At 42.4% G+C, this 27017-nt stretch overlaps 1 protein-coding gene across 1 annotated transcript in view; it reads right to left on the bottom strand.

Annotated features, from left to right (window-relative positions):
* LOC308076576 (amyloid beta precursor protein binding family B member 2-like) overlaps positions 1-27017 on the bottom strand; it is a 70470-nt gene that overhangs the window by 9344 nt on the left and 34109 nt on the right. The window contains 13 exon segments of the mRNA XM_080416961.1: positions 1154-1269; positions 1686-1766; positions 2444-2531; positions 3570-3684; positions 9652-9676; positions 9679-9781; positions 11266-11412; positions 18820-18880; positions 20060-20145; positions 20700-20750; positions 21506-21574; positions 23926-24078; positions 25329-25582. Coding sequence (XP_080273087.1) covers positions 1154-1269; positions 1686-1766; positions 2444-2531; positions 3570-3684; positions 9652-9676; positions 9679-9781; positions 11266-11412; positions 18820-18880; positions 20060-20145; positions 20700-20750; positions 21506-21574; positions 23926-24078; positions 25329-25582 — 1349 coding nt within the window.

Below are 27017 nucleotides of genomic sequence, written 5' to 3'. Positions count from 1 at the left end.
CCCAACCTTCTTCATGTCTACTGTTGGGAGCACGTTGGTGGATGACTGACAGAACTGTCACTTATGTTATATCTGTTCAATGAGGATAGGGTACACAAGAGGCAATACCTCAAACATGACATGAACTGTACAGTTCGTTTGCATTAACAACCACCCCAATGGGTCAATCAGTGGAATTATAAAACACAGATACAGTTAACTTTGTGCAAATGACTCACAACAGAGATCAGCACAGAGATAGCAAGGTTTTTATTCCAGGGATGTTTTTTTTGTGAAATACATTCTTAGGGATTCCTTTTTTTCTTGCATCAACAATTGAAATTCCCTCTGGACATCCTGACCTGTTAAAACACCCACGGCAATATATTATCATTTAGTATTATCACCCCCCGCAAATCAGACACATTTCAATCCTCTGCGCCTCTCCGCAGCTGCTACTCTCTCTCTCTCCCTCTCTCTCTCGCACACACACACGTCGGAGACACCCTTTCACAGCAGAGCTGCTCTGTCTCACAGGAGTACTGTAGCAGTTCTGTGTGGTACTGGGACTGTCAAAAAGTTGTCCCACCACAAATCAATAACAATGTACATGCATTTGAAGATGAAGCGTCAGAGACAACAGCTGTCCATACTAGCATCAGGCTGTGTAGCGTTAAACCAGGAAGCTAATTATATGGATACATATACAATGAATGCACGGTCCCAACCCATAACACATTACCACTTGAACTGAAACTCTTTATGAGGAGACTGTACATCATCTCCACAGCTTATCCAACTTTCCCAAAGTTGCCTGTAACAGACGCATGGATGCACTCGTGACATAATTATGTCACCAAACCTGTGAGTAGCCTACATTTAGTGCTGGCCGGATGAACCGATCAACGTTATGAAAGATTTGCAGACCTTTTTATTGGTCATTATTCTGAAGAACATGTGCGACTATCAAACTAATGATGCAACATTTTGATGAGACATCATTACTCACGCAGCCACGGACACAAACTGCGCAATTTTAGTCTAATGTGTTATATTACTCCCCTTATGCAAGATGAAGCTGTTAAATGTAAGCTATGCTGTGTGTGTGTGCGTGCGTGCGCTTGCGTGTCCGTGCGTGCGTATGTGTATTTTTGTGTAAGTGCGTGAGACTCACCTTGTCTTTGCTGATGGTGAGAGTGGCGTCTGCTACGTTGAGGGCTACTGGAGCCCAGTCCTCTTTGTTGCAAGAGGTCACCAGGCTTTGTATAGCTCCATTTAAAATATCCATACCTGTAAGATGAACACAAACACACACTATAGGCATCAACCCACTGACTATTCCTCCAAAGCAGTATCTTTTCAGCAAGTGTGTATGGGTGTGTGTGTGTGTGTGTGTGTGAGTGAGTGAGTGAGTGAGTGAGTGAGTGAGTGAGTGAGTGAGTGAGTGAGTGAGTGAGTGAGTGAGTGAGTGGGTGAGTGATTGAGTGAGTGTGTTACTACCTGGGAAGGCCAAAAGTCAATTTAGGCATATTAAGCAGACGCTCTTATCCAGAGCTTTACAATAAGCAAAGTAATCACATACGTCAAATGCAGAGAGACAGTGTTGTGCCTCAGTAAACTAGGATTACAGGACAGTAAACAATATACTGTCAATAACAAACTATAGGATATAGGAGACGGACATTGTGGTCCTCAGGAAAACTCACCTATGGGTCTGACCACAGGCAGCATACCCAGGTAAAGCACCTGGAAGTTCTGCACCAGCTCCGTCTTTGGTGTGGGGAACTCTGTTGGGAGCACACACACACACACACACACACACACACACACACACACACACACACACACACACACACACACACGCACACACACACACACACACACACACACACAAACACAGAGAGAGATCAGGAAGCGCAACAAATACAACTGTCTAGCATTTAACCACTTAAAATCTATACAGTACTTGGTTGACCGGAGTTCCTCAGGGCTCTATACTAGTGTATTTTCTGTTTTCGCTCTACATTAAATATCTTTGCTGAAAATAGACAATCTGCTTGAGCTTGTAGATCTGCTATTTTCCTGCGAAGGTTTTCCCCACAATTCTGGGGTTTCAGTGGTTAAAAATAAGACCAGTGAGATAATAACACATATGCTAGTAGCCTGGCATGGCCAGACTAATATCACTGCGTAGATATTAGTCTGTGGAATCTGCATTTCCGAGGGGCAAATAAAGAAAATGCCTCTGGTGATATACCTGCCCCATATTTGCATACTGGGCCATGATTGGTCCCTCACAACTTCGGAGGGAGAGAAATCCAATCTCTATTGAGAGGGGCCAGACCTAATCTGCCAAGGGCAATTTTTTTTTTGCAATGGCAGATTTGTCTGGAACCAGGCTAATATACTAGCACTAACAACACACACACACACGCACAGAGCGAGAGTTGGAGGCCTACAGTACCTTGTAGGGGAAGGTCCAGTCCAGCCTGGATTCTATCCTGAAGAGCGCCTCCAGCCATTGCTTTGGCATGCTTTCGTTCTGTCATTATCTACAGGCAGACGGAGCAGAATGATGAAACGGAGTGAAAAAGGGGAACACAGAAATCAGATGAAAAAACCCATGGATGAAAAGGAGAAAAAAAAACAAGCAATAAGAAGAAAACTGTTGGGAGGGTGAGAGACAACGGAGAGATGAAAGACATCGAGTAGCTTCCTCCCTGAAACTGACACACGATTTACCCGCTTCACTGAGGGGTACACAGTCTACACACACATACACACACACACACACGCTAACCAGGTCACCCCCCCCACCCACGCACGCACTCTCTCAGAAGGAGGGTAAAAGCTTTTCCACTCTGCAGAGGAACTCAGAGTGGCAACACAGTCACACACAACCATCAATTATTGATGACCTTAATCAAAGAGTTTGTCACATCAAATCTGCATCTCAACTCCCGCTACAGTGACCTGTTCTCTCACTCTGTCTTTCCCTCTCTTCCTTTTTTTTTTTGCTACAATTATCCTGTCCCAACGGGTCATTTTGGACATGATGTCTTACGATGTTAATGACTGGATATACACTATGTTATAGAGCCATTTCATTAATGCAATAATGTTGCTGTCAAATAAATGCCAATAATGATACTCAGCGCTGTAGCCATGAAGAGCCTTTGTGACCCACGCTACTTATTTAAGGTCTAGAAGGATACCCTACTTTATCATCAATTTTCAAATGAATGGGACCATAATTTACAAAAAAGCATATAATGGAAATTGAACGAAGACTGTAAATTAGCGATTGAAAAAATTAAGTATTTATGAAAATGTAAAGTCTGGACAAAATACTCATTCACTGCAACCAGTAGGAGTGGAAATAGTGACACCTTCTCCAGGCCATTGATGAGAACTGCAGTGTTTTAATGTCATTGGCTTCATTTTCAAAACCGGATCCTTGCCACCTGGTCTAGCCTTTTGCCTAGCCCTATTCCATCCCTAGTCCAGCACTGGTGCAAGTCCAAGTTCAGTCCTGGTGTTAGAATTAGTTCTGTCTTGGTGGAGCGTCAGTCCAGTGCAGGTCTGCTTACCCGGGAGCAGATCTCGTGCAGGCTGGTGGCGATGGCTTTGGCTGGCGTGTCACAGCGGAACACATGACATTTCAGGATCCGTGTGTTCTTATCCCGTGCTACGTATGCAAAGTCCCTGAGGGAGAGAGGAGAGAAAGGTGGGTTAATAAATACAAATACATGAAGAGGAGGAGGAGGAGGAGGAGGAGGAGGACACAGAGGAAGGATGAAGAGAAGAGAACGACCAAACAGGACTTGCTGGACCAGTGGGGACATGAATGATGAAGCCCAGTGAAGCTTAACCACAATTGTTAAGCTGTGTGTGTGTGTGTGTGTGTGTGTGTGTGTGTGTGTGTGTGTGTGTGTGTGTGTGTGTGTGTGTGTGTGTGTGTGTGTGTGTGTGTGTGTGTGTGTGTGTGTGTGTGTGTGTGTGTGTTTGCATGTTCAGGGGTGTCCAGGTTTTGGACTGACAAGGAAGAAGACGACAGATGAAAGATGCAGCTGACCTTTAACAGCTTAGTGAGTGTAGGGGACATAGACACTCACGTGTGCTCTCTCACACACACACACACACACACACACGCACACGCACACTCGCAGGTCGATGGACCCCAAAGATCAATAGAGCAGTGCAATGCAGGAGGGAGCTCAATAGAATGACAGCAGGGGAGAACTTTCCCTGGGGCTCACTGGACCTGAAAACAATTTAATAGCAGAAAAGAAGGAATGAGAAGAAGATGGGAGGGATGGAGGAATGAAGCCATAGGAATGCTTCTGGAAAACAATAGGGCCTACAGTATAGCCACACATTGAAGGATCAAACATATCTTTGCTGTTGAGTAGAAATATATATTTTTTAATCTAAATGGTGAAAATAGCCGATCTACAAGCTTGCTGTGAGCTTGCAGATCACACACACATCCATGTAAATGTAAACGCTGAACACACACAGATCTGTTTACATTTATACAAATGCTCTATCCACACACACATCCATGTACTTTTACACACGTGCACTAAACACATAATGTACATTTACACTCATGCAGTAAACACACACATCTACATACATTAAACACACTGTAGGAGCCAGAAATTAGGGATGGGACGATAATCGTTATTATCATTTATCGTGATAAAAACGCTCACAATAATCGTATCGCAGAGATTTTAATTTATGGTGAAATTGTCCTCCGTCATACACTGGGATCAATTCACCTTTGCCGAGCTCCATATCCGGTGCCACTTAAACCCTCTAGAATTGGTAAAATGCACCTGTAAAGAACGTACTTGATACATGCTTTTTACACTCTGTAAATCTCTTTGCCAAAAATAGCAGATCTATAAGCTAACAAAGCGTCATGAGCTTGTAGATCTGCTATTTTTGGCAAATGTTCCACCCCAGACTATGGATGCTGGAGTTCAAGTGGTTAACAAAAGTGTCATTTTAAGAGTTTTAAGCATATTTTGATTATCGCGATAATATCAATAGCAATTATTTTGGTCACAATAATCTTGACATGAAATGTTCATATCGTCCCATCCCTACCAGCAATGTTTGCCATTTTCAAAACATTACACATTTCTAAATGTAGTAAGAGCTCACAACTTATACAAGTTAGCATTTGTTATTAATTGGATGTCTTAGTATCAGCGGTTTTGACTGCACTGCTTTGTAATAGAGATTCTGATTGGACTGCTTTTTGAAATGGAGTTTCTGATTGGACTGCTTTTTGAAATGGAGATTCTATTTGGACTGCTTTTTGAAATGGAGATTCTGATTGGACTACTTTGTAATGGAGATTCTCGTTGGACTGCTTTGTAAAAGTGATTCTGTTTTGATGGGTAAATATTTCTGATTGGATGGCTTTGTGGTGACAATTCTGATTGGATGTCTTAGTGGAGACATTTCTATTTGGATAGCTTTGTGACAGAGATTCTGATTGGACTCCTTAGTCACAATGGTTCCTGGGTAATATACCATCTATGGTTTGCAGGAAATTGACTTGGTGTGTCATTCAGACAAGCAATGCAGTGTGTGTATGCGGTGTGTGTACACTATGTACCTGCTAAGGAATGGGGAAATGAGGGCTTTGATGTCAAACTCCAGGGAAAATCTCTTCACAAAGATACTGACGCATGTGTGTGTGTGTGTGTGTGTGTGTGTGTGTGTGTGTGTGTGTGCTATAAAACCGCAGGGACCCAGCGGGACCACTATGGAGGTCACCTTGATTTCCTACAGCTGTGTCTGTATGTGTGAGTATGCGCACGTGTGTGTGTGTGTGTGTGTGTGTGTGTGTGTGTGTGTGTGTGTGTGTGTGTGTGTGTGTGTGTGTGTGTGTGTGTGTGTGTGTGTGTGTGTGTGTGTGACTGCACTGTATATAATCAATTGAGGCCAGAGAAAAAAAGTGAGCAGCCAAGGAAATGAAACAATAACATAGAGCAGAGATGATGGATAGATGAAAGGAGAAGGGGAAGAAAAAGAGTCTTTACCTCTCTCTGTGTCCACGGAGCGAGGGAGGAAAGGAGGACAGTTAGTCAAGGAGAGAACGAAAATGACTGCACTGGCCCTCTGCTGGGGCCAAAAGGGCAAGTCTGCTACACGCACACACACACATGCACACACACGTGCAAGCGCGCACACGCGCAAGCACACAAACATTATCCTTGAGTTATTTCCAGCCTCTAATGCTCCCTGTAGGACCAACCTCAACAGCTGGGCATAAACATGTTTATGTGCGTGCACAACACTGCACACGTCTGTCTGCTTTGATGTCCGTCTCTGTGTGACAGCATGAGCAGGACAGAGGTTAAAGCATCGCTGCAGAAATCTTCATAATCTTTCAAAATGTTTTTTTATTTTTTTTATGTATATATAAAGAAAGAAGAAGCAAAAATAGCAGATCGTGACACGTTGTGAGCTTAGATTGGCTATTTTGGCTATTTGTCATATGACAAAGTATATAGGACTTAAGTGGAACAGGACAACACAACAACAGCAGAGATAAAGAGACATACGTACAGTATATAGACAGTCCGTATAATTAACATTAAATGGCTGCAGATAATAGTTTCACAGAAGAAATGGGCAGTAAATCTCGAAGACCAGAGCTATAAATGACAAAGTGAGCATGAAATATGGAGGAGAGGATGAGTAAAAAAATATGGGCAAAGTAAAGTGGGACAGAGGATGTAGGAGGAATCTAACTATAACAGCGCGAACAATAAATGTCTAAAAGATGAGGGGCTGAATAAAAGATAGAGATGAAGTGGGAGATGGGTGATGAAGAGATGGCAATATCTCCTTTCTTATACGATCTTATATTAATGCCAACGCCCCTGAAAATGTCAAGGTTGCTGTGGGAATATGTCATCTCCATGGTGATAATGAGTTCTGTGGCACGCAAGGAGAGGGGACACACTTGGGTAAAATTCCCTCACTGATGGAATCTTCACTCCAATCCCCAGCTGTGTGTGTGTGTGTGTGCGTGTGTGCATTTGAGGGTGTGAAATACCTGACTATGAACCAAGACAAAGAAGGGCCAGTACTTATCCCTATTGCCTAATTTACACTCAAACATATTTCTGGCACGCGACACCTTGTACGATAGATCATGGGTTCCCAAACTTTTCAGCCCGCGACCCCAAAATAAGGCGGCCATTGACTCGCGACCCCACCTAAACCTGGAGGTAATTTATGCACAATTATGCACATAAACTCCATCGACTTCAACAGAACATTAATTACAATCCGAACATACCATAACTGACCAGGTGAACGGATAAGGAAATCACCAAACAAACAAAAAATGACCAAACATAAGTGATAATCCATCTCTATTGACTGATGAAAAACCAAGTGACTTTGCCATCTCCTTATTTATTTGTACAACTTGAGGTATCTAATGAATGAATTAGATTCTAGAGGATTAGCACCGAAGGTCTCGTTCCGTATTGCTACTAGTGCAGTTCAGTTTGCAACATTATCCAGTCTAGGTTTTTACTGTGCTTCCAAGTGATCCAATTTGACAGTAGCATCCTCGCTCACACACATGTGCTCACCAACAACACAATGAGAAGTCTCACACGGCACCTGAGCTCCAGTCAATTGTCACGCATCTCATGTTAGCTGTAAAGTTAAACCATCTACTACGTGAAGAGGCCCAATCTGTCTGCCCACGTGCAAGTCTTTGTCTACTACTGTTGCCATACTCCTGACTTCCCCAGACAATTACACTCTCACACACATGCATACACAGCATGATGAGTTGAGAAAAGCAAGGATATAAAAATGAGCAAGCCGTAGACAAAGATATGTATTAAAAACATAAAAGACTAGGATGAAATCAGGTACTTACAGAGAAAGGATTTCCTACGTTGTCATTGCAGGTAATCCTATTCAAGGCAGCCTTTCTGAACTCACTCTATGTGATAGTCAGTGCATGCATACACATCCCCTCAACCTGTCCGCTCCGTGGCTGATGAGCACTAACCGTAGCTCCCCCACAGACGGCCTCATCCCACTCTCCATCTCCTCCCAAACCCCCTCCTTCCCTCCCTCACTCTGCGCCCCCTCCCTTTGCTGCAGATTGTGGTATTCCCATCGCTAACGCGTGCTCTTATTCCCCCTACTGTGTGGGTGTGCATTCGGCTGCACATGCTTGAATTAATAACTCACAATTTGGAGAGAGAGAGAGAGAGAGAGAGAGAGAGAGAGAGAGAGAGAGAGAGAGAGAGAGAGAGAGAGAGAGAGAGAGAGAGAGAGAGAGAGAGAGAGAGAGAGAGAGAGAGAGAGAGAGAGAGAGAGAGGAGAGAGAGAGAGAGAGAGAAGAGAGAGAGAGGAGAGAGAGAGGAGAGAGAGAGAGAGAGAGAGAGAGAGAGGTGCCAGTACAAATCATATAGAAACCTTCTGCTGTTCACACTGTCAGTTAACCTAAATATATTGGCATGCAGCAGTAGGATCCTATTGTCTTTCAACAGCACAGCTCCCTCTGCTGGTCAACACTGCAACAACAATACTACCCCACCTACTTCCATAAGCAGGGTTTGTAGGTTTACAAAGACAAAAGGTAATAGCCAGTGTCAGTTTGAGTAAAAGTACCATTCAATTAATTCTGTCCATAGATATTTCTGATATGAGTGTCATTTTAGGATGCGCAGATAAGAACAATTATAACGGTCATATGTGCCAGGTAAATAAAGCACTTTCTAGCACTTTATTCAAAATTCAACACCATTTGTGACCATAACATATTAAAACTTAAAGCATATTTCAGGATTTCCAGCACCCTTACAAAGCCTGTGTCAACCATGCAGCCATGAAAGTCATTTCTTTCCTTTCAGCGTTCTTTGCCCAGGCAAAGTGTACAGCACTAGATGACGGGGTGGTAGTGTACACTCCGTGAGCCATTTCTCATCGACAACACCATTGTGTGTTCAGACCCATCATATCCACACTCACACACCAACAATTCCCCTTCAGTGAAGCAATTTCTGCTGACCAGAGATGAAAGAGCCCCGTAGGCAGTCGGGTGGGGGGAGATGAAGGCTGTTGTAACTGTCTTCCTCTCCTTTTGTATTGAGTAATTAATCTTTCATTAGCATCCCTTCATCATCAATCATTCACGCCTCTTCTCTTATGTCGTCATCCCACCATTCGTCCAGCTCGTTCAATCATTACCTTGACCTTTGTCTGTGTGTGTGTGTGTGTGTGTGTGTGTGGTGTGAGTGTAATACATCACTGATTTCATTTACACCCGTGACCTTATGAAAAAAAACCTACAAAATGAAAATCTGGAAGGCAAGCATTTGTACGACCAAATAAAGACCTAGAACTGCTCAAAATTGGCCCATAAAATTAAAATTATAATCCTTTAGACGTTTCCCTCATAAATCCTTAGCACAGACATTTTAACGTCTCACACATATGAATAATCTTGAATTATTGAATTAATTCATATCAATTATGGAAACAATTATGAAACGTTCTAAACAAAACCTGAAATAATAGATGAGTATTTTAAGTTAACATATGAATATTTAAGAGAACATGGACTTATTCAAAATGGAATAAGTTGCATAGTTTTTTTTGCATTGGAGAGACTGACTGCCATTGTCACGGCCAACGCCCAGACACGAATGCTTGCAATTGGCTGAGAGTGGAGCACACTGCGATCCATGGGGTCAACTAGGTTCAACATATTGTTCTCCAGGACCAGGAACATGTCTTTCCCCTGGAGACACACACACAAACACACACACATTTTAACCAACCCATTAAGACCTGGAACTGTGTCATTTTTAGATTTGAGCTAAAAAGCATTATTTTACCACTTTGGGCTATCAAAAATAGCAGATATACAAGCTCATGCTACGAGCTTGTAGATCTGCTATTTTTGAAAAATTGTGAAAATGTGTGCAAATCTTCTGATATATATATTTTTAAAGCAAACATTTTTAACTCAAATCTTTGCTTCTGGGGGTCCCTGGAACAAAATATTTTGATGGGGGTCCGTGGCCAAAAACATAATTCTGGGGGTCCTTGACATGAAAAAGATTGAGCACCACTGATATAGAAACATACGTTTTTCTGAATACTGTTGAGATTTAGGAGACATGTAGAATCGGCTTCAGGTCTCAATGGGTTAATTCTTTATTTGATCCACACATTTATATTAATTTCATGTTCATTGACACCTAAGGGTACATATAGCACCTTCTCCTCCACACAGCCAAACTGCCTATAACAGTTCTAAGGTACATATCTTTCCCCTGGACACACAGACACACATACACACAGACACACATACACACACATACATACACACAGACACACATACACATACATACATACATACATACATACATACACACACGCATGTCTGATTGCATAAAAGAAACACGCAAACTGAAGTCCTGAAACAATGAAGAGAACTATATAATTAAAAAGTGCTTTCATTCCGTTTCATTTAGACTTTGTGTTTATGCACGCGTGTGTTGTGCGCGCACGTGCGTGCATGCGTGCGTGTTATTACCAGCGCTTTGAATGCCACTAAATAATTTATGATAAAAAAAAAAAACAGAGTAGAGGATGAAAGGCCAATGAAAGTGGCGTGCAGCTAGCTTTTCTCTCTCTATTTCTGTGTTCTACGGCTTCACATGAAACAACAAAAACAGCAGAGCAAGAGTGAGAGAGAGAGAGGGTAGAGATGCAGTGGATTGTCAGGTTTGTTCTCTTAATAATAATAATAATAATATTAATAATGTTTTTTTAAATGTATCATACATTTTTTAACAAATCTCAAAGTCTTAAGGTCCTTACACACCGGAGGCGTGACAAATAAACGAGCTGAAAATGCATCTGTGAATATTTCCCATCAACATATTCATTAGGAGCTGTGGGCTGTTTCCATTAATACAGCACCCGGGGACCAGTTTGGGGTTAAGTGTCTTCCTCAGGGACACTTAATAAACCAGGGCTGGGGGGGCGAACCGGGGGCCTTCTGTTTCCCAGGTGGCCTCTCTACCCATTCAGCTATGGCCGCCCCCCTCATATACTGTATATATACACAAGCACGCATGTACAGTATACTTACTGTACGTCAGTGGTTCTCAAACATTTTCATGCCAAGGACCCCTGGGGGTCCCTCGGACCACACTTTGAGAACCACTGCCGTACATGCATAAACATGGACATGGCATTCCCAGCCTCGCTCACCTCTCCCCAGATGCCCACGGTGTCTCTGATGTCGTTCTTGCAGTAGGACAGCTGTCGGATGCAGTTGTTGACGGCAACGCTGCTTTTGCCCGGTGCCAGGTCGTCCTCGGCCATCTCCACCCAGCCCAGGGAGCGGACCGCAAAACACTGGAATGTGGGACATGACAATTCATACAATACATCTACATACAGTAGATACAAACTGTGCCCAAGTTGAGTTTTTCTGGTTAACTTCTCAACGGGGATGAAAGGGTCAACGTTTCCTGTGCAGAACAATAGTTAGCATTGCATTCACATTGCTAGCTGTTTGGAAGCCGACCAGATGACACCAATTAGCACCATTCAATCCAGGAACGCATCTGTGTCATTTAAGATTTTTTTGGCTATTCAAATATAGCAGATCTCTACAAGCTCGTAGCGCAGAGTGCCGCGCACTATGAGCTTGTAGATCTGCATTTTTTTGAAAAATCGTGAACATTTGTGCAGATCTTTGAATATATATTTTTTTAAAGCGAACATTTGTAACTCAAATCTTTGCTTCTGGATGTCCATGGAACAAAATATTTGACAAATGTTCGCCTTAAAAATATATATATAAAAGAAATAGCAGATCTACAAGCTCATATATCTACTCTTTTTGAATAGCCAAAGAAATCTAAAGTGACACAGATGCGTTCCCGGATTGAATGGGTTAAAAGAAGGTATATCGTTGCTGTTGGGGAGAAACCTTTTAACTCCATATTTTAAGTTGTTATTTTGTTTCCGTTTTGTAAAGCGACTGAGTACTTAGAAAAGCGCCATATGAATTGTATGTATTATTATTTAACTTTTTTAGCTTTTTCATAAATTAATGCCCTACTCACACAAAAGCATCAAAAGTAGCAGATAAACGAAGCTCGAAACACTGCGCGAAACGCTGTGCGAAGCGACGAGTTTTAAGCTTGTAGATCTGCTACTTTAAAAAAAAAAAAATTTGAATCCTGAAAAGTAACGGTTTTGGACATATGAGGTTTCCACCCGACAAAGACGACCCATTTTTCAAAAAAGCACTGCATTGCAATGCAGTGCTTTTTTTTTTAAGTCGATGACTTCTGGCTACCTACAGCACTGGAGCACATTTGAGAGGTAAAGTAAAGTGACCGACGAGGCTGAAAAGAATTGACCAAAAAGACACACAAATTAAACACAGATAAGAAAAGTGGGAGAACGAGAAGGAGAATGAAATACTGCAACACAGCAGAGAAGGGAATGAGGACAGTCCTATTTTTTCCCCATCTGGCCGTGTTACACCCTGGTGTAGGAAAGTCTTTTTGATCCCATCCACTATCCTCAGGGTACAGGTTGGCCTGCTATTGGCCGATTGCAACTCGGGCTTCCACTGCTTGGCCAATGTAATTACTGCTTCCACTGATTGGAGGATGCTTGTTCCACTCCCTACTGTATATAACCCATTCAATCTGGGAACGCATCTGTGTCACTTTGGATTTCTTTGGCTATTCAAACATGACAGATCTACAAGCTCACAGCTTGTAGATCTGCTATTTTTTTTAAAGAAAATCTTGAAATTTGGGCAAATCTTTGAATATATATGTTGTTTAACTCAAATATTTGCTTCTGGGGGTCCTTGGAACAAAATACTTTGAGATGGGGGGGTCCGTGGACAAATACATATCATTTAGGGGGTTCTTGACATGAAACAAGTTTGAGAACCACTGATATTACAGCAAGATTCTTCGAAAAAACTGTTAGGATTTAGAATACGTTTGTAGAATCCCCAGAAGCAAAGATTTGAGTTAATGCTCGCTTTAAAAATATATATATATTCAAAGATTTGCACAAATTATTTATTTTTGAATAGCCCAAAGTATAAAATAATGGTTATAGCAAAAAATCTAAAATGACACAGTATGAGTGAATGGGATAAAAGACCAGCCTGGAACTCAGTCTGACTGGGATTGTGCCATTATGTGATCTCAGGTCTGATTTGTTGATGCAACCATGGATGGAACATCTAATATTGTGACCAAAACGGTGTCATGTTCATCTGCTCCCTTGCTCCTCCATCTGCTTCGTCTTTGATGTGAGTGTTGCCTTCTGCGGGCTCCAACTTCATCTTCACTTTCCAGACAAGCCTCTTCACTGACATTACTGCTGCAGATTTGCAGAGTTGCATATGCAAGCCACTGCCTTTAGCCACTGGCTTTAATGATGATTGATTTTTATTATTGTCTTATTGTCTTGCACCAAAAGGCGGGCAGCCCATAAGCATACAAGACACTACACAACATACAACTTGTCTTCTGCTCCAAGCCGTCTCTATAAATCTTAATCTACCCCCCAAAAAACACTAATTCAACATACTGAACACACATTGACCAAACCAAAATCAATCTATTTGCATTTTTTTCAAACAAATAATTCCTCAAAGTCACTAACTCGGCACGACCGACTTTTGACACAGCGTGACAGTGAAGAAAACAACCTGTTGTACAGTATAGGTGCGATGGATAGCTGAGACGAAGGAAATACAAAAGGGTCATACGGGTACTCTGGCGCAGGCCTGCCAGGGAGTGCCAGGGATAACAAGAAAAAGAAGAATGCAGAAGTTCCAAAAATGCAATCCTCGTAATGGGTGCTGATTACCCCTCTTTGACACAACTCTTTCTATTTCAATGGCTCTGCTTTTGCTCATTTGCCACTTGTTGTTGAGAGAAATGTTGTCAGTGAAACCCTATTAAAAGGGACTACACCATGAATTTTTACTTTTTCTTCTCTTTTGTGTGTTTTTGGTCTCCCCTACCTCTCGTCTATCCCCAAAAATACCCCAGTTTGAGCACTCAGGCTATCACAGCATATCTGGGGTTTTATGTAAATTGGTCTCAAAACAGGCCAAACTAATTTGCCCCCGAAAGTGACGTCACTAGCGGTACAATCCCTCCCGTTTTTCAGTTCCAACATAAAAAAAAATCTAAAAAAATCTTACAGGTAAAAGTGCTTTATAAGCCAGAGAGAAGTTAGTTGGAATGAGTATATCTGAGGCTTGATTTGGGCTCAAACCTTTTGAAAAACGTTTGAGGGACATAAACAATATGATATTAAATAAAAATAAAAAAATCATGTTGTATATCCTTTAAGTAACTATTAAATGTAGTTGGCATTTAGACACAGCTGCTCTTTGTTTTGAATTAGTCCCTGTTGAGTTATTGTCTTGCCTGTAGCAGTGTTTCAGATTCTATAACACACACACGCAACTAATCCTCCTTCAGTCCTTCCACCAATATTTCTGTTATTTGCCTCTCGATGGTCAGGGTCTTAACAGTCTGCATCAAGTATTCATTTGAATACACCTGCACTCTGCAGACTGATGAGATATACAGGGAATGAATCAGGCCAGAGAGAAACAGATGGAGCGAGAGTGAGAGGGAGACACAGAAAGAGCTCATTAAACTTTCAGTCAAACTGCTGCGGGCAGCCCTGGTCCAAAAGAGGTAACACAGAGTGCAGTTCAGCATCTCACTCAACTTCATATCTCCAAAAATTATTGACTACCAACCAGTGCAACATAATTAAAACAAATTAAATGTTAAAACAGATCTACACGGATATACACACACACACACACACACACACACACACACACACACACATTTTGCATGTTGCAACAGTTAAAGCTTATGCTAGAATACTAAGGTCAAGCCTCTGTTATCCTTGCTTTTAACCAATTAAACACTATATGTATACCCTACAGCAGGCAGGACTAGAGACTGGATGTTAACATCTTACATTAACCTAACAGCAGGCTGGGCTAGAGACTGGGATGTGCCTATCTTAAATTAGACTACTGCAGGCTGAGCTAAAGACTGGAACATGATGATGAATTATAAAGGAATGTTACTTGCTGCTGATTTGAAGGTGATTGAGGGTGATGTGCCAAGAGAGGCACACACACACACACACACACACACACACACACACACACACACACACACACACACACACACACACACACACACACACACACACACACACACACACACACACACACACACACACACACACACACACACACACACACACACACACACACACACACACACACACACACACACACACAGGCATGCATGCTTGCATGCAAAGAACATCGCACCTCTCCCTTTTGCAAGGAGCCTGCTGGAGGGTGCATGGCAAACCCAAACCAGTAGGTGGTAGCAGTTACACAACAAACAGAATACATCATACCTACCCTAAAGGCTAGCTATAATAGCCCTTCTGTCTGTGTGAGCCACCTGGAACACTTATCTACCAGCTAACTTGCATTGTACTACTACTATAAAATTGAGAAAACTCTGTCCTTTTGTCTGTCTGCATCCATTTTCCCCTTCAATGGGCTGGCCTATCAATATTTGAAATTACACAAGGGCATTGAGCATTGCCATAGGCAGGGACTGACGAAGCAGTTTTTCCAGACAGGGATTGGTGAAGCAAAACTCTGTTCTTCTGTCTTCTGTCTACATCCAATAAATCGGAAATTGCACAATGAGCATTTTTGATAGGTCTGCATGGAGTTGTGGCACACACATCCCAGGAGCTCTGCACATAGTTGGGGTGCACCCACGCATCACCAGGTATGGACTAGTTATCTAATGTAGAGCAAATGCTATACAAATGACTTCAAAAACATTAAGTAATAAACTGTAATAATGCATTTTATCCATACTACACAACATGGAGTGCTATACTGTCAGATATTGGCATTGGCGTGCTGGTTCATAGATCAGTCATAGATCAGCACACCAGTGCCAATATCTCACAGTATAGAATGCCCTTGAGTGTATTATTGTGATTATACCAAATTCATTAAAAGTATATATGACATTAATTTATGATAAAAGCTTATTCAGTCCACAAAGATTAGTTTTTTTTAGAAAGTTAATTCCTTTCCTAGTGATTTGGAAACGCCCCTCCCGATAATTCTGGGGGCGTTCCTAGTTCGAGCTGATCAGAACCGATTATCTACCCAGATGATCATTTAGTGTGATGGGTTCACAGATCCCATCTTAAATCTATTGATCTGCTCACAGCATCAGGGCCACCCCGATAATTATTTATATTTATCCGAATGGTTGCACACGACCACAAGCTGACAGAGACAAGTTTCTGGGACACGTGTGAAGCGTGGCTGGTTCACAATGTTTGCCTCCTTCTTGTATTATTTGACAATTTGGCCAAAGTTTAACCAGTTTTTATAGTATAGTTTGTTGATTACTTTTGATGCAGTAATGGTCTTTTTTCCTTTCTTTACTTCTTTTTTGAGCGGTGTAACCGCTCCTATAAGTGGGTTTAGGACCCATCCGTGGTGAAAGTTTTTCTTTCCGTCACGAAAATGTGTCTTTCGCTGTGACGCCATGCTGTGGAAAACACGCCCATAGGCTAAGCTCCGCAGGACCTGCTGTGATTGGCTAGCGAGACACATGATGAAATTAACTTCAAACTTCGCAGACGCGCTGTGATTGGCTAGCGAGACGCATGATGAAATTAATAATAATGTAAAAAATGTAAGCACGTCACTTCGCAGGACGTGCTGTGATTGGCTACCGAGATGCATGATGAAATTAATAACTCATAAATAGCACCGCTCACTTCACACTGGGTGTGATTTTTTAGGTACTAAAAAGGTCATCTGGGGACACCCCCCCACAAATCATGTGGGGACCCCCAGGGAGGTCCAGACCCACAGGTTGAGAACCACTGATCATGAGTGCCCGCGATCACGATACTGGAACGTGACGCTACCGCACCCAGTGGAATCTAGGCGCAACCGACTTTTGAGTGGTGGTTCATTGTTCTGCCGGGCAGGCACAATAATCTTAATATCCAGTGGTGTAGCCTACTGTGTGATGCGCAATTATTTTAAAATCTTGTAGTGCGTGCATGCTTGAGATGATGGAGCAGAGAATCAGTTAAGGTTCTCCTTGTGTGCGTGATGCAACACCATTTCAAAATAGAGTTGCATCACACTGCTGACGCACATAAGGAGAAACAGATTTCACTATGTTGTCACATCAGGAGCAAACTGACTCAATTTCTTACAACTGGTGTGTATTGCTAGTTTACAAGTATAATAAAAGGTAAATTGAGCAGAGTGATACTTTTATAGAGATGCAAGGTCAGAGCTAAGTGCTATATAATTTACATGAATCCAAATTAATGCTCTCTTCAGGTGAGTGACAGCTGGCTGAAGTGTGCAGTACTACTAAATTGTAGATTGTAGAATTGTATTACATCAGTAGAGAAACTTGCTTACACCACTCTTTGAACTTGGAACAGAACTTCACATGGTTCCTGGCTTGATACCAGTGGCTGTGTACTTATAATGATAATGATAATGAATTTATTTATATAGCACATTTCCAGACAAGTCACAAAGTGCTTTAAAGAGCAGAATAAAAAGAACAATCATGATAAAACTTTGGATAGAAGCTGTTACAGACGATAAAGCAAGTGGCACTTGGCTTAGGCGCGTGTGTGCGTGCGTGCATGTGTGCATGTGTGTGTGCGTGTGTATGTGTGTGTGTGTGTGTGTGTGTGTGTGTGTGTGTGTGTGCTCTGGTAGAAGGTCTGTATTTGTGTCTGGTAACTGTCAGTGTCACGGTTGCTAAGGATAGTACAGTATAACTCTGCCAGGAAAACGCACCCAGAAAAAGAAATGAAGCCACCAAGATGGCATGCTATCTTCATGACGTTTGTTGGATTTAGACTAGTCTAAATTTCATCTATTCAACCATCCATGCGAATGCTGCGCAAATGATACACACAGTGTGGAATGAAGTTTAACCTCACCACCATCTGGTGTGGTTTTTCACTGAACAGAATGACAGAGACAGAATGCGTACCAGCTGCTAGATTGTTGATTTCTTGATTCCTTAATTTACATTAACTGTAAACCTCACAGCGATAGGCTATCTGCTGGAAACAAGAACCTTCCTTGCTACTAATTAACATACATGTATAGGTCTTTTGCTAAAACATAAAACTTCTCATGTGAATCTCAGGTTAAAAGTCCCACTTTACAGCAATGCACAAAATAATGTATGCCATGAAACCGCAGTTCTCAGTCTGGCCACACGGGGGCATCGTCGCATGTCTTCCAGAAAAGTCTCCCACAATGGTCAACAAAAGAACCAGCAGTACACAAACAAGTAGAGGATATAAACAGACAAAAAATGTGATGGGGGGGGGGGGGGGGGTAGAGGACTGTGGTAGGAATGATAATTATACTTCACAGTGTGTGACAGCAGGTTAAGAGAATAGATAAGAACAACTCTGGAGAACTGAGCATTCTGGAAGAAAAAGCACGAGCTTTGGGGAAAAAAATAACAGATCCTGTTTCAAAGGGTACGTCCAGAGCCACTTACTCTGCCTTCACTCTCAGAGCAGTAAACATCATAAGTGCTGATGCAGCATCGCACTTTAGAAGTGCGATGTGTGAAGATTTCAACAGTAGCTGTGGCTCACATCATGGCCATGGACAGGCCTGCGCTGAATTCAACTTACCTTGGTTTCTGAATCACCGTTGACATTGCCGCACTCGTCTTCTTCCATCGGTTGGGGGTTTCTGGTGGGGGAGGGTGAACAGATTTGAGTTTACAGGGTACAGTTGGCGGAAGAGTGTAGTGAAGTCTAATTACTGCTTGTGTTAACTACCCTAGCATCCTGTCATCAGTGTGTGTTTAAAGACAAAGACTAGAGGCAACTGCTACACTGAGAAAACATTCACACACACTTCCTGATTTTATGGGTTCACTTCCTGCTGTCTGATCTTATTCATGTCTCATACTGATTATCTATCTATCTATCTATCTATGTGTGTATATACACAGATTACACATACATAGAAAACTGCTAAAGCGCTTACCGGGGTTATTGCGCTGACAACGCATCGCTTCACAACGCGTTGATCAGCATGTTCAGGTTTCAGTGCCCAGCATTGGCCGGGTTATTGCATGGGTGAAATAGGCTCTCTCTCTCTCCCTCAGTCTCTCCCCCTCCCCCAATACCTGTGTGTGTGTGTGTGTGTGTGTGTGTGTGTGTGTGTGTGTGTGTGTGTGTGTGTGTGTGTGTGTGTGTGTGTGTGTGTGTGTGTGTGTGTGTGTGTGTGTGTGTGTGTGTGTGTGTGTGTGTGTGTGTGTATTATGCCCATATTTGGAGATCCTTGACATCATCACACACAATCTATGTTGTTAGGTGACGGTTACGTCACACTAAGTGCCTGGATTATGCCCAAACATTGACATGCCTGATGTCACAATACTGAATTAATTAATTCATATTAAGTTCAAATTGCGTCTGTGGCAGGCGCATAGACATGCCCATATATGGACTGGAGATTCGCAATGTGTTGTCAACGCAATAACCCCAGTAACAACCGACAGTGCTAAGTGCTATAAACCCGCGGGTGCACAGATGTGCCCAAATATGGATGCGCAAATCTGCGTTGGGAGAGGAAGGAAGAGAGAGGGAGCGGTAATGCTGGGTACCAAAACTTGAACACACTTGTGACGCATTGTCAGTACAATAACCCCAGCAACGCCGGACAAGCTGATAATGTGGTAGCCCTGATGCAGCTGGGCATTGTATATACTGTATGTATGTATGTATGTGTGTAAGGATATAAAGAAGCGTATGGAAGGATAGAAAACAGAAATGATTATTTGAATAACAGGGGAAAAGTAAAGCAACAAAGGACAGTGGTACTTCAATACAACGCACATGCGCGTATGTGTATATGTCTCACCGTAGCTTGAGCGACGCATAGCGAAGTGTGGCTCCTTCAAACTCCTTCAGGCTAGGATCAGGGTTCACTGTGGCAAACTGCAGGTCCTGTCACACACAGATGCCATCATCAGAGAGCATCAACTGACCTCAACAAATCCCACACAGCAAAACACCTGGCAAATGCCTCAGCTTGAAATGACACCAAGCCAGAATACTCCCCCAAAATACAGCAGAAACCAAATATTATGCTAGTAGCATGCGTCCAAATGCAGGCTAGTGTCCTTGCTGAATAGAGCAAATATGTTGGTGGGTTACATGGGATGGGGCATGCTACATCAAGGAGAGAGAAACATTTTTTAGAAACATCGAGAGCCACAAGCACTCGTACACACGCACACACTTAGAGATAGAACTGAATGTATCCATGCCAGCACTGAGGAATGATGGACATGTTTGACCAAATGAATCTCTTGCTGCAGTTAAATACAGTCATTACCAGTGACTAGATGTTGTAGTTGTAGTTACATTCGCAATGTGAAAGCATCATCAGCCACACATGCTTTTGCCCAGGCAGTGATTTTATAACCCAAATGCACACAAACAGAGTGGCTAAAGTTACATCATGGACACAAGATTGACATTAGGCAGGTTATACTTGCCTTCCAAACCTCACTATCAATCTTTCCGCCAAAATCACTCCACACCTGTTTCTTAACACATCATTGAAACAAACACACACGGACGGTCGCACACGTACGCAATCACACACACACAAACACAAGTACAAGTACAAGTACAAGTACAAGTACAAGTACAAGTACACACACACACACACACACACACACACACACACACACACACACACGCACACACACACACACGCACACACACACACGCACACACCCACACACACACACGTACACACAAAGTGAGGGGTCACGATTTGGGAGTCAAGGTGCAATGGGAGGGAGGGAGGGAGAGAGAGAGAGAGAGAGGGAGAGAGAGGGAGGAAGGACAAGGCTGTTAGCCAGTTCGCTTTACTCCCTACTGTTGCCTGTTTCAATAAGAAGCAGTCCAGTGAAAACATTGCTCAACTGAAGACAATATCTTACAGTCTAGATGAGTTTAAAAATTATAAAAATGTTTTCTATACTGCAGTTTGCTCTTATTGAATGTCAGCCAGACCTCTGAGAATCATCTACCGATTCTGGATTAGCATCAGAGGAATAGCTTTATGTATATAACCAGAGAACACTCACATACATACAGATGCACACACATACAGACGCTACACTACACACATATGCAAATATGCAGGACTTCATGTCCATACCACACACACCCACACAAACTGTAAGTGTAAATGCAGTGACAGAGGACATATAAAGGGTAAAGGAGTACTGGAGGAGATTTGAGTGAGGAAGGGGGATTGCAGACACTGGAAAAACTATTCTCACTGCGTTACCTTGTCTTCATCTTGGTGCTGAGAACGGTACTCTTGGTCAGGATTGCCTAGCAGAGAGGAGGAGCGGGGCTAGAGATGGACAGAGAGAGAGAAGATAAAGTAAGGATCGGTGTTGTGGTTCACCTGGTATGAGTGCATGCTGTAGCTGTAAAGTCCTGTAGAGTCCTTCGATTCTGACCCTTTGCTGCATGTGATCCTCTCTCTCTCTCTCTCTCTCTCCTTCTTTTCCTGTCTCTCTACTGTAACTGTCAAATAAAGTCAAAAATGCCAAAATAAATCAATAAGGCTCAATTGTTTTTTTCTTTAATCAATGACAAAAGTTTCAACAAATGTCACCACGAACTTGGTTTCTAGGTCTTCATGGTGAACATCCTCCCCAGATCCACACCCTAACCTTAATCACACCAAACCTCTGCCTACACATAACCTATATGAACACTGTAGGGCATTCACGAATAGTGATTTTTAGTATTCGAATTATTCGACCTATAAGTATTCGAATATTCGATTAATAGATTTGATTATAAAAAATAAAAAGTTTCTTTTTTTTTTTTTTTTACAATGGCATTGATGACTCGACTCAAGGAATGCGAGTTGACGTCACACCAGAGCTCACAGCTGCATGTCTGCTGTAAAAAATAATCTAAAAAAAAAAAATGTAGTGGTTTGATATTCGAATAGTCGGTTTGATATTCGAATATTCGACAATTCGGTGAATGCCCTAGAACACTGCCTCACCTTAACTAGAATTAATTAATGTTTAGGCATGGATTTGGTTGTAGTTTAAATGATTACCGACTAGCATTGCCCAACCTTAACTACAAGCTAATTAGTTAGTCAAACCACACCAAACGCATGCCTAAACAATCTAACCCACTAGCAGTGCCAAAACCTTAACTCAAATTGATTAATTAAACCAAACCCATTCTTAACCTTAACCAATGTCCTCTGAGTGTACCAGTGTACCTTAAGCTCATTCATGGCTCTGGTGACAGTGTCTGCCATTTTGTCTGTAATGACTAGAACTGTACCTGACCGTCTCAGACTCTCCGTGCAGCTAGCAGGTCAGTTTCTCCCCTCACTGTGGTGTGTCAGACTACTGCGGTCTATCTGTCAATGTCAACCCATTCTCTCCGGATCAATGTTTTATCTCCACCGTCCCGCTCTCTATCAATCTCCTTTCATCTCTCCGTTTCTCTCCATCATTCTGCTTGACTGACTGATTAGCTGATTGACTTGCGTCAGTGCTTCCTATCTCTCTGAACAATACGGGTATTGACTGTCATCCTACTCTCTTTCTCACAACTCTTCCCCTCTATTTCTCCCTTTCCGCATCGATGTTAATCCTCTAAATCGAGCATGGAGTAAGTATGGACAAGTATGGACAGATAAACAACTATATAAACAATGTATGTTGCAGAGCAATGCTTTACACATGATAATGCAAGTATTTACTGATTATTTTCTGTTGCGAATTCATTCTTTATTAAATGATTTACATCGTGTAACGGCAGTGAGCAGGCTGAACATTCTTTCAGCCTCGACTATGAGCGAGGAGCTACTTTAAATTTAGAAAACATTAATTTATAGACTGTGCATTTTGGATAGAATAGAATATTTTAGGCTATACCATTAATTATACCGTTAGTTTAATATAAAGGCTATCAAATAAATAATTCTCATTTTTACTATACTATCATTATCATGGTTGGGTAGGGCCATATGTTGGAACAGCAAGCTCCTCATACGCCCCTGTTACAGTTATGTTTTGATGTGGTGCTTGTGGTCAGGTTAATCCTGGGCTCGCCTTCTCCCATGCATATTCTATAGGAGTATTATATTCTGACACAACTGTTGCTTTGTTTGTGCAAATCAGAAACAGTCTTTATCTTGTGGAGTAAACAGGATCCAATTATTTTATTTAGAGCACAGCTAAATTAATCAATCATATTAATTGGAATGAAATTGGCTCACACGCACGTACACACACACACACACACACACACGCACTTTACACTGTTTACAGCCTGAAACTGCGTAGAACCTACAGTACCAAACAAGGCTTTATCATGTCATCATAGAATAAAATGTTGAGCCGCACACTCTTGTTGCTCCCTTAGTCAGTTATTTTTAGTTTTCAATAATATGAGTGACGTTTTGAGCTCATGCTCTCCTTCAGACTCCAGTGTCTGGAGAAGAGCATGGGCTAGAAACGTCACTCATATTATTGAAAAACATAAATAACTGACTAAGGGAGCAACAAGAGTGTCGGGGCTTAACTTTGTATTCTTTTATCTCAGTTCACTTCGGGGTGAGCACCATGTGTTCAAAGAGGTTGGATGTGCTCCACTATTCGTTGATCTTTCTCGTGTCATCATATCACAGTAATAGAATTGTAATACAGAGACATTGTGGCTTACAAAGTAGCAGCTGTTGACAAATCCTCCACATGTAGGGAGAACGGGCTCATGAGCTGAGAGAGGCTCCACTGAACTGTCAGAGGTAGTGCTGCCTGAACGGGTTGAAGCGCCGAAGAAAACCTCCGCCTCCGCCTCGGCCTCGGGCTGGGATGACTGCACACACACACAATTATGAGTTATTGCCATCTGTAACATAGATATCGTTGTTGTCCATATTTGAACTTTTTTAGTATTTACGTGAATCTACCCATTTAATCGGGGAACGTCATCTCATCTCTGTCATCTTAGATTTCTTTTGGCTATTCAAAAATAGCAGACATACAAGGTCATAGCACGGCACCGAGTGCCGCACTGTGAGCTTGTAGATCTGCTATTTTTGAAAAATCTTAAAAATGTGTGCAATATATATTTTTGTTCCATATAATATTTTGTTCCAGGGAGCCCTAGAAGCAAAGATTTTGAGTTACACATGTTTGTTTTGCCCATCGAATCTAGCACTAACCACCTCAGAGCATTGAAACAGGTGATAATTCCATATTCCATCCACCACGGCTTACCGGCTCGTCGCTTGTCGACGTCAATGTCGATGTAAAAGCCAATTGCTTTTAAAATGTACTGGCAAAAGACTTACACCTCAAAAACAAACTAATCAGATAAATGTATTGCCGTTGACTGATCTACATATATTTTTGCAGTAGTTTATATTCTGAACAGGGTAGGCAGTGGTTGTTGCTTTGTTCCAATGCGATTTGTGAGAACTGATGATATTCTTTTTTTTTTTGGCCTTTATTGATAGGAAAGTAGGCTGACAGGAAATGGGGAGAGTGACGGGGGGGGTGACACGCAGCAAAGGTCGTCAGGATCGGGAGTCGAACCCGCAACACGCTGCAAACTGGATTACCCGCCTATGTGGTATGCGCCTGGACCGCTAGGCCAGCGGGCGCCCCAGGACTGATGATATTTTATGGGATCGTGCCACAGTTGATGATCTGCTAATGGAAGAAGAATATAGCTTTGCTCCAGGACCCAAACGTGAGTTAAGTGTCAAACCGTCTAGCCACTGCCCTGACTGTGTTGCTGTATTGAATACCAAGGAACATTAATGCACATGTTTACGTTTCGGGGCAAACTCACTTCCAGCCATTCGTTGTTATTTTATACCCGTTTTTTTATACCCGCTCTCAAGATAGCAAAATTTGGCATTGATTGATCGAATATGAATAGGTAGTACGGACGTACCCAACCCTACTTGACCATGATCACTTCTATAAGTGATTATGGAGATCATACAGCTATGTGGGCATTTATATCTGTCACTCTATGGATACTGGCAGGATCAGATGATCGCCTTATGAAGCAGGACATGGAAAGCTTCTGCAGAACAATAACAATGTGTTGTTTACCTCGTGATCAGGTGTGGGCGAAGGTGTGAGGGAGCCCAGGGATTGTTTGCGTGGTGTGGAAACTGTGTTGCTGTTGTTGACGAGGGCCTCTTCTGGCTGTGAGGGTCCGGTGGGTGCTGGGTGCGTGGCGGGCCTCTCCCACTGGGTGGTGCCTGTAGGGATATGCCAGTAATAGATGCCAGCCATGTCCGTGATCTTCTTCCATCCTGGAGGTAGGTCAGGGTCCGTCTGGAATGACTGTTCACTCCAGATGTCTAGAGGAGGGAACACACACACATTTAATTGATTTGCACACGCACACAGCCACACACACACACACACACACACACACTAGCATACCAAATTGCAGCTGGAGGTATGGTTCAAATTGACCTTTAACAGCTGTAAATTAACCCTCCCATTCCCGTATTATATCCACACTTGACTGGGATTACCAGCATCAGCTGTCAAGTATCTGGATGTGTCTGTATGTCCACTAACAGCTGACATAAACCCAGTAGGCCGGCCCTGCCATTATTACTGCCTCGCCAACACACACACATGCAAAGGCGCGCACGTACGCACCCTTGCCTAACTTATTATCTTAGCCTATTCTACTGGCCTAGTTTCATGACAGAAATGTCACATCAACTACAGTCTTGTGACGTATTTTGGGTCCTAGACAATTAATTAATGAAGTAGGTAATACATAATCGAGCCGTACAGTAGAACAGATGTACAGAGAAACAACGTCATCGAAAAATGTAAAACTGTGTTTCTCTGTACTCACTCTTCAGTCTCTAGAATACACATTTGGCTATAAAGACGTGGCCTGCTTTTATCCCACTGATTTCAACTCATGGTACTGTATACTTGACGTTACTGCAGACCGTAAACATATTCCAAAACATATCATGGTTTGTTTGATTTTTGAGGGAGCCAATTTATTCCGTTCATTACAGCACGGTATGAAAATTACAAGACAAAGGCTTGTATTGATGCAAATATGGTCCTTTACGATTACAAAGATGAACTTCAAACCCCTTCTGGTTCATTCAAGTCTTGCAATTTTCCTGTGTAACAACAGCTAGGGGAGGAAATCCCATGCGGCGGAATATCGTGGCTACGGAACATAGAGCAGATGGCTGTTAACACAATTCATGATGTGTCTGGAGAAAACCCTTCACCCTTCTATGCTGACAGTGGATTCAGTTGGAATAGCAATACTTAATCTTTCTTTTGGCACTTCTTATTACAGTGGCTTCACATCAAAAGTTTTTAGATACCCGACACCAGCGAGCAAGTTAAAACACACACAACATTTGTCCCTGGTGTACTTGTACTTCTATGTGTGTGTCTTTGAAGATGACAAACTACCTGGTAGTAGGGATGAAATGACACTGCATTAGGTGCTGTAGCAGCTCATAAAGGTGATATAAGCTCTGTGAGGCTATGGGGGACTGTGTGTGTGTGTGTGTGTGTGTGTGTGTGTGTGTGTGTGTGTGTGTGTGTGTGTGTGTGTGTGTGTGTGTGTGTGTGTGTGTGTGTGGTGTGTGTGTGTGTGGGGGGGGGGGGGGGGGACGGGGGGTTCTTGAACTGCTGACCAGGCAGATAAAACACAGCCCGTGGGTCTGTCACCACGACAGCAGGCCATATGTTATCATGACGACTGCGTCAGTCCAGAGATTGAGACGGACCTTTACACACATG

Source organism: Gymnoscopelus braueri (genome assembly GCF_963280865.1).
Source record: "Gymnoscopelus braueri genome assembly, chromosome: 2".
NCBI classification, from domain to species: Eukaryota; Metazoa; Chordata; class Actinopteri; order Myctophiformes; family Myctophidae; genus Gymnoscopelus; species Gymnoscopelus braueri.
The sequence above is the reverse complement of the archived record's forward strand: the minus strand, read 5'-3'. Positions and strand labels throughout refer to the sequence as shown.